A 12,539-nucleotide genomic window follows, 5' to 3' on the forward strand; every position below is an offset into this window, starting at 1 on the left:
CGAGCACCCCACCCGGAGTCCTACCCGTCCTGCAGCTTCCAGCCGAAGCACCCGGTCTTCTCTTCCTCCTGGAGCCCGTTTAGCCCGCATCACGGGGCCAGCGGCCTCCCAACCGTCTACCACCCGTACATCCCAGCCCAGCACGTGCCCGCCGCGGACACACGCTACCTCCGCTCATGGCTGGACTGCGCGCCGCGCGGCTCCGAGGCTGTCCCGGGGCAGGGCCAGGCGGGGCAGGTCAAGCTGGAGCCTCAGCTCGGACACCACGGTGGAGAGATCCCGACTAAACTCAGCGGACAGATCCAGCAGGAGACCACCACGTACATCCTGGAGTCTGCGTCCACGGCCGCGCGCGAGCTAAATCTCCATCCGGCTGCCATCCCGAGAGCAGGTTTCGAAGAAAATAAGGACATTTGTGATGCGAGTGAGGACAAAGACGTCCCGGATCAAAGTAAGTTATTAAAGCAGGCAGGAGAGAGCGGAAACGAGAGAGGGAGATTGTAAATGTTTTTAATGCCGCCATAAAACAAGAACAAAGAGCCGGAGTGCCAAAGTGCCCCCACCTTCTGCTCTCCTAAATGTACTGAGATATTTAGCCCGGATCATCCCTGTGTTAGCAGCAGGCTCCTGCAGTAACGGTTTACTCTTGATAGCCTATTAACAATATTAACTGTATTATGTAGCGTCACTAAACCAATCTCTGTTCTGGTCCCTGCGCAATACTGTGGAAGCTACAAAAAACATATAAGAGGTGGACACAATAAGTGGACAACTTGCTAAGTAGGCCTAATTAAAACTAGTAGGCTACAATAACTAGAACCGGTTACTATATTATTTAACTTAACCTAACCCTAAACATAACACAGTTGGATGGTGTGTTCAGAGGATACTTGCATTGCATTTCTTAATAATACGATTCACGCTGTTTTGCAACAATATGCCAGTTTAAAAATAATTGATGATTTGATAGTATCTTGATGGTGAGTTTGGAAAGTGTCAACAAAAAACATATGGATTTATATCTTCATGAGCAGAGAATATATACATTTAATTGGAATTACAGCTTGTGTAAAAACAATCATTGTTTGATTATGAGCTATCGTGAAAAGGTAATTGCTCAGGGCATGTGTATTGCTGAAACAGCTTCAAGTGGGATGGTGCTTCGGATTTGATTTTGCATTTTACTTTAGGGTTTTACTGCAGGTGGGTTGTAGGTCGCAGGGCTTTATTAATCTCTCTGTGTCGCACATGAGTTTGTGTCCGCGCGCCATTGCGTATTAAAGCTCCTCGCGTCAGTCACACTGTGTAAATCCCTTTTGGAACAAACAAATCAGACCTTTTCGAGCTGTAGGCCTCCTGCTCCATATCCACTGCTCACTCGCACCACATATGCACTGAAGTCAGAAGCGATGTCTGGAGACATGAGCTCCAGAGCTTTACTGCCGTCACCATGGACATGCAGGCCGCGGTTTCTCTTTACAGGCTAGGGTAACCATGTGACGCGGTATTTAATATGCTATGTAGCCTAGTTATGCTTTTGAAAGGCCATACTGCCTTGATAATCATTCTGCAATCAACTGCTTTGTCATTTCCCATATTCTTGAGAGGAGGGGTGCTGGGATTATTCTTCATATTTCTGTTGTATTGTCACTATTCTGAAGCAAAGAAATGCAAACATAAAAGGACAACGCTTTGTTCCCGTCAATGTCAAACATCTCCATCAGCTGAAACTATTAAATGTATGTCAGCTATATGCATGGGCTGTCCTAAAAATGATATAGCAATCAGGCAGTCGGGACGTCTGTCACTGTCAGGAAGTGAAGAGCAGATTATTTGTAGATAGTGCCGAGGCCAAGATATACGATTATAATCGCCCGTAGGGCCATATTTACGCAGTTTGTAGCTGTACAATTGTGAATTATGTTGTGTTTTTTTGAATTATGTGATCAAATAAAACTCATATTTGTATTCACTGTTACGAAATGTAGCCTATTGCAACCTTCGAAGTTCGGTTATTGTTTATAAAATAAGGGGGTTCATTATTTATGTGAAGGCGGCAGTTTGACTTCAATACACTAATTCAGCTTGGTGTTAGTCTGTAGGCTGCGGGTCATGCAGCCGCCTTTGCTGTTTTACTCATCTGTTCACTCAGTAATAATAATAATATTGGACCTGTCATTAAGTAGCAGTCATCCTGATGTAGAGCCGCGGAGGTTCTCCATATAACCCGGGTTTGTTCTGTCTGCACCCGCTAACAGCAACATTATATCCATCATGTGCTGGCTCGGTTTGGAGGTATTTTCCAAACCTTCTTGACTTATTTTGGGCGGGACAGAAAAAGGCTCCCTGGAAAGATATTCATTTGATATTTTTTTATGTCGGCCTATTTCTTATTTATTTCCCTAAGCAAGCCAGCATGTGAAGGGCTCTGTTTCCCTCCTCTAATCCCGCCCCATAAATCTACTTTGTGTCGGAGGACTCTGATCCATGCGTCTGTAAACCTGACCGTTTGGCCTTACAGGGGAATACAAATTGCAAATACTACACACACACTCACAAAAGCACACACACACACACACACACACACCACACACACACACACACACACACACACACACACACACACACACACACACACACACACACACTTGCGACACATACACGCACACACAGAGAGACACACAGCTGTAGAGGGAAAGATACTTTGGCTTTTTAAAACGTTATTCACAATGTTTGCATGTGTTATTAAATACAGGTTTAAAGCAAACAACAACAAAAAACGTGTGCAAAATGCAATTCATCATCACTGATAGAACACACATTATATCCAAAGCACCAAGTTTAAAACTATTTGAATTATTCTGGCTCTGATGGTAGCCTACATAAAGTTTCGCAGATACTATCACGTATAGAGCTACACACGTAATAGCAACACTGGCACACACACTATTCTAGCTCCCAGTTTCTCTCCCTGTTCACACACTCACTCACACTCACAACACACACACACACACACACACACACACACACACACACCACACACACACACACACACACACAGACACACACACACACACACACACACACAACACAAACACACTCGTCACACACACACACACACACACACACACATGACACACACACACACGCTCTCTCCACACACACACACACTCACACTCACACACACACACACACACACACATAAACACACACACACACACACACAATACACACACTCTCACACACACACACACACACACACACACACACACAACACACACACACACACACACACACACACACACACACACACACACACAGCCTTATTACAGCATGTAAGCAGGCCATCCATCAGAGCCTCCAGTGTGTATCATCACTGTGTTTCAGTCTGCTCGGTGGTAATGAAGTCTTGTCTGTAATGGACTCTGATGTTCAAACAGGCAGAACTGAGAGTATTTTCAATTAGAGGAAGTTTCTCTTTCTTGTGGTTTGTTGTTTGTTGTACAGTGTGCCGCCACTAGGGGAGCTGCAGCCAGTCCAGTTTCTTTTGTTCACAAGGCAGCCATTTTCTATGGGGCCCAATATTTCTCTATGCAGGCGAAATAAAATCACCCTTGCTCTAACCCTAAGTATCTTCACTGAATGGTTACTATAAGAACACCGGGATAAATAACGGTTAGTACAAGCTTAGGTTAGTATGGAAGAAGGACATTATTTATAAATCCTACAAGGGGGATTTTTTTTCCTGTGTCTTGTGTAAATATGAATTGTCTCCTTCAAAGGAATTTAATTGGACATATTATGAAGAGGATTTCAATTGGTTGTGTTGGGATTGATTTATTTGTGTTGCAATGACAGAATGCTATCAGCCATTATGACGGTTGAGTAAACCAATGGCTGTTTTGATCTTTGTTAACGGAATCGTTTGACATTTGTGTTGGTGTGCTAGTTAACTTTCTGAGATTCTGGGGAAAGATTGATGCAACTCTAATGTCTGTACAGTAAGTACAGTATGTAGCTTAATTTACCTCAAGGACTGGAAACAGGAAGCAGCTAGCCAAAATCCTAGATTATCACGTTATATATTGCATATATATATATATATGTGTTAGCTCATATATGTTGCCAAAAGGGAAACATTAATAGCAGAATAACAATTGTATCCACGATGAAACGTAATGCTTCCTTATTCAGAACTTTTCATTTGAGGAGGGCACTGTGAAGGATCCTAAGATCAGCAACATCTAGTAATGGGTACAAGTGGCAATATCCACCCTGAACTTTGAAACAAGTTGTATCCGATGCTCTTTCCATTCAAGACTGAGAAATGATTAGTATCTGCATGTTGGAGCATAACTGTAGGCAGAGTTTCCCTCAGGTACTCAAACTGTCTGCGGTTTGAATAACATCAGTGCAATCGTACCTTTCCAAACATCACATCCAGTCAACGCTGGCATCCAGCTACAGATTCTCTTTGTGTGACTGGTGCTGGGCGGCCATCCAGAATAAACTACAAGATTACACTTCAGCCTTTGTGCTGCCGCTGCCGCTGCCGGCCAGCACGAGAAAGTTATTACCCCTGAAGTTTATTAAGTTATAACGCCGGGTGAAGAACCCCATTAATTGGCGTGTTGCTGTTGGTGGCTGGGCGAGGCGGGGTGCAAGGGTTGGGGTTGGTGGGGAATAAAATACGGCTTCTGGAAATGTAATAACGTGCCTTTGGGATATATGAGAGGTCAATTTCTGGAACTATTAGGGGGAAATTGCTCAGGGAGGGAGAAAGAGATGGGATGTGATATTAGTCTTCGGATACTGTTTCAATGCAAGCAGCATTCATCATGGTGTACACACACACACACACACACACACACACACACACACACACACACACACACACACACACACACACACACACACACACACAAGCAAAGACACACATTGGCCTACAATTGAACACATCGTGCCGCAGGGTCGTAGCTTAACACGATTTGTTATCTTTTCGTCCATGATTGTCCAAGTGGCATCCCAGCAGATACAAGGCTGTAGCCTGAAGACAACTTCAAGCTAGGACTGTACAAACGATAAACCCCCACCCATATGCTTCTTTTCATCTGTCCACATCTTTACTGTTGCAACTTGGAGAAACAAGTCAATGCCATCCACCATCACCAGCAGCACCCTCTCCCCCCCCCCCCCCCCCCCCCACGCCGGTTTGTCATCCCGAGTGACAGCCATGGTCGCGGCACAGCTCCGGAGGTAATGGATGATCCTGGAGGTGATTATACACCCGAGGAATGCAAAGCACCCACTTTACGGTGTGACAAAAGCGCTGCACACCCCACCCCCTTCTCACCTCTCCAGCAGGCATTATTCTGCCCTGAGATGAAATCGAAGCTTAACATGCGGGCCATGTTGCAGGGAATTGATTTCAGAGGGTATTAAGGACATATTTACTGGTGATGGCCGCTAACTAATGGGCTGCTGTTATTAACACAGGGAGGATATATTCTGTCAGATCCCCAAAGGAACAGGTCGGGTGACTCCGAGAACATCAATGGAAGTCTTTGAGATATTCTTCTGTAACCAACTTCTGAATATGATTTACAGAAAAACCAGAAGAAGAGATTACGCTCACAGATTCTGCAAACCTCTCAAGGCCTTGTTACAATTGATAGCCTACTAAGTAATTTAATCAAGGGTTAGCAACACGTCTTTTAAATCAGGTAGGACTTTCATTGCTTTGGTTTGTTCACATCTACGTAGAACACCAACATTTTTCACCCCACATAGTTTGTTTTGTACATCTTAAATAGCGATGTCATACCTTTTCAACCATGATCCTTATTCATCTTATTTGATCATTTCAAATGGCGTTGAGCAGAACTCTAAGTTTTATAAACATGGAAATAAATGTCCAGTGACGACAGTTTATGGAATTCTAGGAGATGTATGAGACAGTTGCGTTGGTTCAGTTTGGTAACCAGCTCATAAATTACATTTTGGTGATGGATCAGATGTGGTATTTCCATTATTACCATTACTCAGTTTGGACTGAAAAGGTCAAACATTTGATCATCAAGCGGAAACTTAGTATATCATCATTTTATCTTTTAACAAGTTTTCCATTTTCCATGATTCCTTTCTTTAAATCTTAGTATTTTCCTGGTGTAAAGGTTGCATGTCAAACATTAAATGCTAATGTACTTCATCAAACATAAAGCTAACATGTCTTAGCGCCACACAAAACAGTTCTTTGTCCACAACTGGGAACCATTATGAATGCCATCTGCTTTTATTATGTCAATCTTCTTGGCATGACACCAAGAAGAACTGTCACAGTTTTCAAATATTTCTAGTGAAATTGACATACAGTATGAAGCCTCCACTGGAATATGATAATGTAAGTTAGAGCAGAGACTTCTCAAGAAAAGACACATGTGACTTTAAAGCTTTTCTCTTGTCATCAAAAGTCGCTGAAGTTCAGGCTTTTCCCATGACATCACTCACATGTCATAGGGTCATCCTTTCTGCCATTTTAGGCCAGTTAACTAAAGATGTATTTTACATAAGGGAAGGAAACCTCCTTAACGCCAACTTGTTGCAGTTTAAAGCAACAATGAGATGCTTTTTTGGGCCCAATGTCACCCAAACTGACTTTGATGGAAGTCATATCCCCAAAATTAGCATGATGATTAGACTGCACGAGTGCTGTGTTTCGTTCATTGGGACTTACACTGCCTCTGGTAGACAGCCAATGACTCAACATAAATCCAGTGCTCTTCCCGAACCCTAAACCAACCCTAATCCTCTTTTAGTCACATTTGGGTGGTGGACAACGACTTGGAATTATACTGCTGACATCAGAAATGCAGAAACAGTAGATTTAAAGAAAGTCATTCCATTGTGGTCTTGCTTTGCACGCTGCCCCTTACTGCTGTTTCTCATAGGAGATGGTATTTAAGCTTTTGTAACAGCAACTAAAATGTAAGAACTAGTTCTGGCTAATGAAAAGGCAGAGATGTTTCGCATTGCATTGCATTTATTTATTTTATTTTAGAAACTGTAGCTGGTGCTTGGTTGGCCTGACTGTTGTGATTGAGTGGAGGATCCTGACCTGACCACAGCGAAGGATTGCTCATTGTTAAGGGTTTTATTTAGAAGAGGTGTGAGTGCAAATGAATCAGAAGCAGATCTGGTCTTTTCAAATGTTGCTAAATATAGCAGGGAAAATAAACGTCTATGCTCAGGTTTGAACTTAACTGATTATATTTGCAAGATAGTGTAAAGGCATGGAAACTGCCATTGTCATTCATGATGGATTTTTTAGGAGTCTGTGATGGCCAACTGTGTCTTAACGCTGCCTCAAGTTGAGAACCTGGTGCTTTGCAGAGGGGAAGAGCAGATAGCTTCAGCCCTCTAAACCAGAGCCATGCATCCAAACAACAAGCCTCTGCTAATTACAAGTCTGGCAAACTAGATAATTGCAAGAAAGAAAGAAATAGAGACAGATGAAAAAAGAATCAAAGCGATAATTCAAAGCTTTCTCTCCGCCGAAAATGAAGAACAGCCAATTTAGGAGCCTCATTTATGCATTTACAATGCTGTTATTCAAATCTCAAATGCACAATTCAACAATATTGTGCCCAGTTGGAGCTTTCAGAGTTTTGATGAGAATAAAATAAAAAATGGAACACTAAGTCTCTGAATTTAATTATTCTAATATTGACAGAACTAAATTATAACTCCTCCTGTTTTTGATTTGAGTATGTAGTTATAAAGTCTCTATAAGTTTAATGAAAGACAAAGGATGCAGGCAAGACATATTTTGTTGTCTGTTCCCATCAGGGCCATACATTTCTGTTTATTAATTTAGTAGAGATTAAGAGTGAGGCAGCACAGTGTGCTGAGCTACAAGATGATTATTTTTCTGATGCAAAAGAAAAAAAAAAAAATAGTAGGCCTGTAAAACATTTTCTCTGATTTGCATCCTCCATTTTTTCTGTGGTTAAATGGGATTTATCAAGTAACCACACAATGATCCTGCCATCATTCGTATGGTATCACCTGTTCTCATAGTCATGCAATGAAGGTCACCTTAAAAGAGGTAGCAATAGATTGGTTTTGCTTTTTAATAATTGTACTTAAATTCGAAATTAAATTGGTGTAATTTTCTAAGGTCAGAAACCGGCTTTCAGAGCTATAGTGCCGTCTAAGTTCTAATGATTTGTAATGAATAAAACAAAAAAACGATCAGTAGGGGGTTTGAAGTGTGTTTGTTATTCAATGGCCCATTTTGTGAAAGTCCCTCTTTATGAAGATGTTGTTCATGTTCATGTGTCCATGTGCTTTTCAGCTGGACTGTACGGTTGGGTGAAGCCGTCTGTCCTCCATGGCAGTCTCAAAAAACCACCTTGTGTCAAATTACTGCTTTTTTCACCATAAAACTAGTTCATACACCACAGTGTCAATTGCAGAGTCAGGGTGTTCCGAGTGAAGCCTTTACGCACAGAGGGAATATGGTTATAAACCCTCCAAAGACAGGATTGGAGACCTTTATTACATTTTCTGCTTCTTCCTCTTGTCTTTTTTTTCTAGCTGACCCTTCGGTAAACTGGCTACATGCACGCTCCTCCCGGAAGAAGCGATGCCCGTACACCAAATACCAGACGCTCGAGCTGGAGAAGGAGTTCCTGTTCAACATGTACCTCACGCGGGACCGGCGGCATGAGGTGGCAAGAGCACTCAACCTGACAGAGCGGCAGGTGAAGATCTGGTTTCAGAACCGGAGGATGAAAATGAAGAAACAGAGCAAGGACCATCCCAAGGACTAGCGGGACTCTCAGTGGCGATGACGCACGCATACAACCAACATAAAGTCCCATATTGCTTATGTCTCTAACCGCAAACTCACACACACACACACACACACACCACACACACACACACACACACACACACACACACACACACACCCACCACACACACACACACACACACACTTGTGGAAGCTCGTAAACCAACACGTCCCTCACTCCCAGGTCGGCCTATGTTGACGTTAAGTCCCCTGTGTCGGCTTTTTCCAACGCAAGGGGGGGGCCCTTAGCGTACATTTTCAACTTTCCGGGATGTCCATATAGGCTTCTATATAGCTCCCTAAACGTATGTTGTAGACGACTTGATGATCGCGAGCGAATGCTTCCTGAAGATCCATTCTCACAGCGTTTATCAACCTTTTTCTTACTCAATATCAAGCCACACTTATTGTTTTTACTTCTTTATTTTAATTGAATAATGTAGGACATTTGTTGCCGTCAGTTATGGGGAGAGTAGGGGCTCAGAATACTGAAATCTGTATTGTTTCATCGTTTTTTCCTTCTAATTTTGTATTATTTTCTAAACCACACACTGTTATTTACTCAACAATAACAGATAATTATCCTTGTTTTTATTTATTTGTTTGATTAATAAACACAAGTTGGAGTCCGTCAGGACCGAGGGTCGCAGCAGCTAATTTGCTTTAGAGAATTTTACACCCGGAAGTAAGTATTCTCTCCGCTTCGCTTGACAAACCCCGTGATAGTCCTCAAGCTCTGTGATTGGATGTTTGAGTGTGCGCCGAGGGTTACGCCGAGCGTCGACCACAGCACTTGAAATGGGATGGAACCACGGCAGACTGTCCAAAACTGGATTTGAACGGGTCCACCGCGTCCCCCCCTCCCCCACCCCGTCCCCAGAACTACACATGCTGGCTATTGTGTGTTTCGCAACAAGCTCTATGGCACGTCTCTACTGGGAGTTGTAGTTTTAAAAGACGTTTTCATATTTCCCATAATAAGAAGTTGCCAGTATTAAACTGTGTACATCCCTGGAGGTTTAGGGGATAGGAAACACTCACATTTAAACATATAATTAATAAATGGGTTGAAAATTGCTTGTGCCCATAACGGGCAGCATTAATATATACCCACATGACAGCTAAGGTCAGAAGAGCTTTATTTAACAGCTGGTCTTATGTCTGTGACCCCTCCTGTTGTTCATTGATAAGCCTGAAACATGCACTTGTCAAGGTTCAGAGGCACATTTTGCAAATATGGCAGTAGCCATCGATCATCTTAAGATAAGATATACTTTATTGATCCCAAGTTGGAAACATTTGCGTTACATCAGCATGTGTAACAGTTAAATATGCAGTGGTGTTTATTTGTAAATCATTTAGTATAATCACACAAATTCTGTGTTTTATATTTAACAATTCTGTGTTCTTTATTTATTGAATGTTCAATACTTGACAAGGTCGGAGATGAAAGACTTGGGTCGCAGGTTCCTCAACAGTGCATTACAAGACATCTATCAATATGTGTGTACACCTCCACTATTAAACTGTCGTATTCTGCACATTTCTTATACTATCTACATACATCTTATAAGAGTATAATACATGTATAATATCAGTTAAAAATAAGTGCTTAAACATACAGTAGTTAACATTGTAGGAAAGCATTATATTAGTACTTTGTCAGACTTAATATTTATACCCCCAAAGCTTTTTTCTTATTCAAAATAAGACCTTAACCTAAAGTATTCTTTAATGTTTAAATAAAGCCTTATTAGTTTGTCTGTCTGTGTTTCCTATTAATATCTAATAATACAATAATACATTTCAATAACGTGCTTTAACAACCAGGTGTCCCTTTCTATCAGCTGTGCACCGTTATGGTGTAAATATACCAATATACCGATTGGATCAAATATAAAAGTCAGCCGAATTAGTGTTGATACTGCAAGGAGACTAATAATTAGGGTTGTAGTTGAAGAGTTTGTAAATTATTGCGTTGCCTGGCAATCGCACAACGGCACGTCTATTAGATACAGATTTCAATATTCTGAGCCCCTACTCTCCCCATAACTGACGGCAACAAATGTCCTACATTATTCAATTAAAATAAAGAAGTAAAAACAATAAGTGTGGCTTGATATTGAGTAAGAAAAAGGTTGATAAACGCTGTGAGAATGGATCTGCGGGTAGCATTCGCTCGCGATCTCAAGTCGCCTACAACATACGTTTAGGGAGCTAGCCTATATAGAAGCCTATGGACATCTCGGAAAGTAGAAAATGTACGCTAAGGGCCGCCCCGCTTGCGTTGGAAAAAGCCGACACAGGGGACTTGACATAACGTCAACATAGCCGACCTGGGAGTGAGGATGTGTTGCGTAAACACGTCTGACGTTTAAATCTTCATTTGAGGCTTTGATAAAATCTCACAGATTTTTCTCCAGTAGCCTACTACTCTTCTTTTAGTTATTTATTGTTCCGTAGCTGAAGAAACCGGGTTTCACGTGGCCATTAATAAGCAAGATGAGCACACACACACACACACACACACACACACACACACACACACACACACACACACACACACAAACACACACACAACACACACAACACACACACACACACACACGCACACACACACACGCACGCACACACACACAACACAACACACACACACACACACACACACACACACACACACACACACACAACACACATTTGTCTTTCTTGGTTTTTCTCTTGGCTTGCAGAATTTGATTAGAAAGCGCCTGATGGTGGACGTTGATACAAGCAGCTATCTGCCGTTTGTTTCCCGGTTGTCGGCCTAAGTAATGAGCAGATACCCGAAAAGGAGGAGGAGAAGGATAAGGGTGGGAAGTGATGAGGTGCCGGGGGTGTTAACCCGACTCAGCAACTGGGGTTCCGATTAGGCTGCTGTCGATACGCTGGATGCCGCCCTTCAGCTCCGGGATGCTTTATGCGCTGCGGCGGCGGCTCTGCTCGAGTCTGCTGAGGCCTTTATCGGATATCAATACTCGTCCCGTCCACTTGGAGTAAGCACAGATTATCTGAAAGGAGACACAGCACAACGCTCCGTATTTTAAAATGATATCCATCCACTTTTTGTTTTAATTACGCATCTGCTTTTGGGGATCTCCAAAAATGCTCCAGATCACACAATTGTTTTTTTTCTCATATTCTGCACCTCCCGTCCAACGCTCTCAAACTGCATTAAACAGGCAACTCTACACTTCTTCATTTGACTGGCTAATTACTTTAGTTTACAAGCTATTTGCAGGGATAATGTTATACATGTTTGTTTCAGATTCCAGTTCGCGCGAAGTTAAAATGTACTTTACTTTAATTCTCTGTCCATATTTTACAGTCTTTATTCAGCGTAGGTCTTGGAATGCATTTTGAGAAATAATCTGCTCTATTTTTGTACAGACAGTATATTGTGTATTATCTGCTATGCAAGGCGGGTCTCTCTCATTACAGGAAATGCTGCGCTTCAGCTGAAGAACGAAAATAAAAATCCCGATGCGCTCACGTTTACTGACAATTTCTAAATCATCTTTCGGTTTGTTTTAGCCTAAAAAAATATCATTCCTAGAATTTATATAACGCTTTTATATAAAAGGACATAACGTAAAATATGTATTCCCACGTGAAATGTTCCAGCAAAAGGGTCCGCATTTAATAACTC

The 12,539-nt window shown here is 42.1% G+C and overlaps 1 protein-coding gene across 1 annotated transcript; it reads left to right on the top strand.

Annotated features, from left to right (window-relative positions):
• Positions 1-10: 10 nt before the first annotated feature.
• On the top strand, positions 11-9,326 carry hoxb9a (homeobox B9a; the record flags this gene model as incomplete). Its single annotated transcript, XM_034232832.1, is given in 2 exon segments — positions 11-451; positions 8,596-9,326. Coding segments are annotated over 2 exon segments (677 nt in total), but the record flags the coding sequence as incomplete, so codon positions are not given.
• Positions 9,327-12,539: the final 3,213 nt, after the last annotated feature.

Source organism: Gymnodraco acuticeps, unplaced genomic scaffold (assembly GCF_902827175.1).
Source record: "Gymnodraco acuticeps unplaced genomic scaffold, fGymAcu1.1, whole genome shotgun sequence".
NCBI lineage: Eukaryota > Metazoa > Chordata > Actinopteri > Perciformes > Bathydraconidae > Gymnodraco > Gymnodraco acuticeps.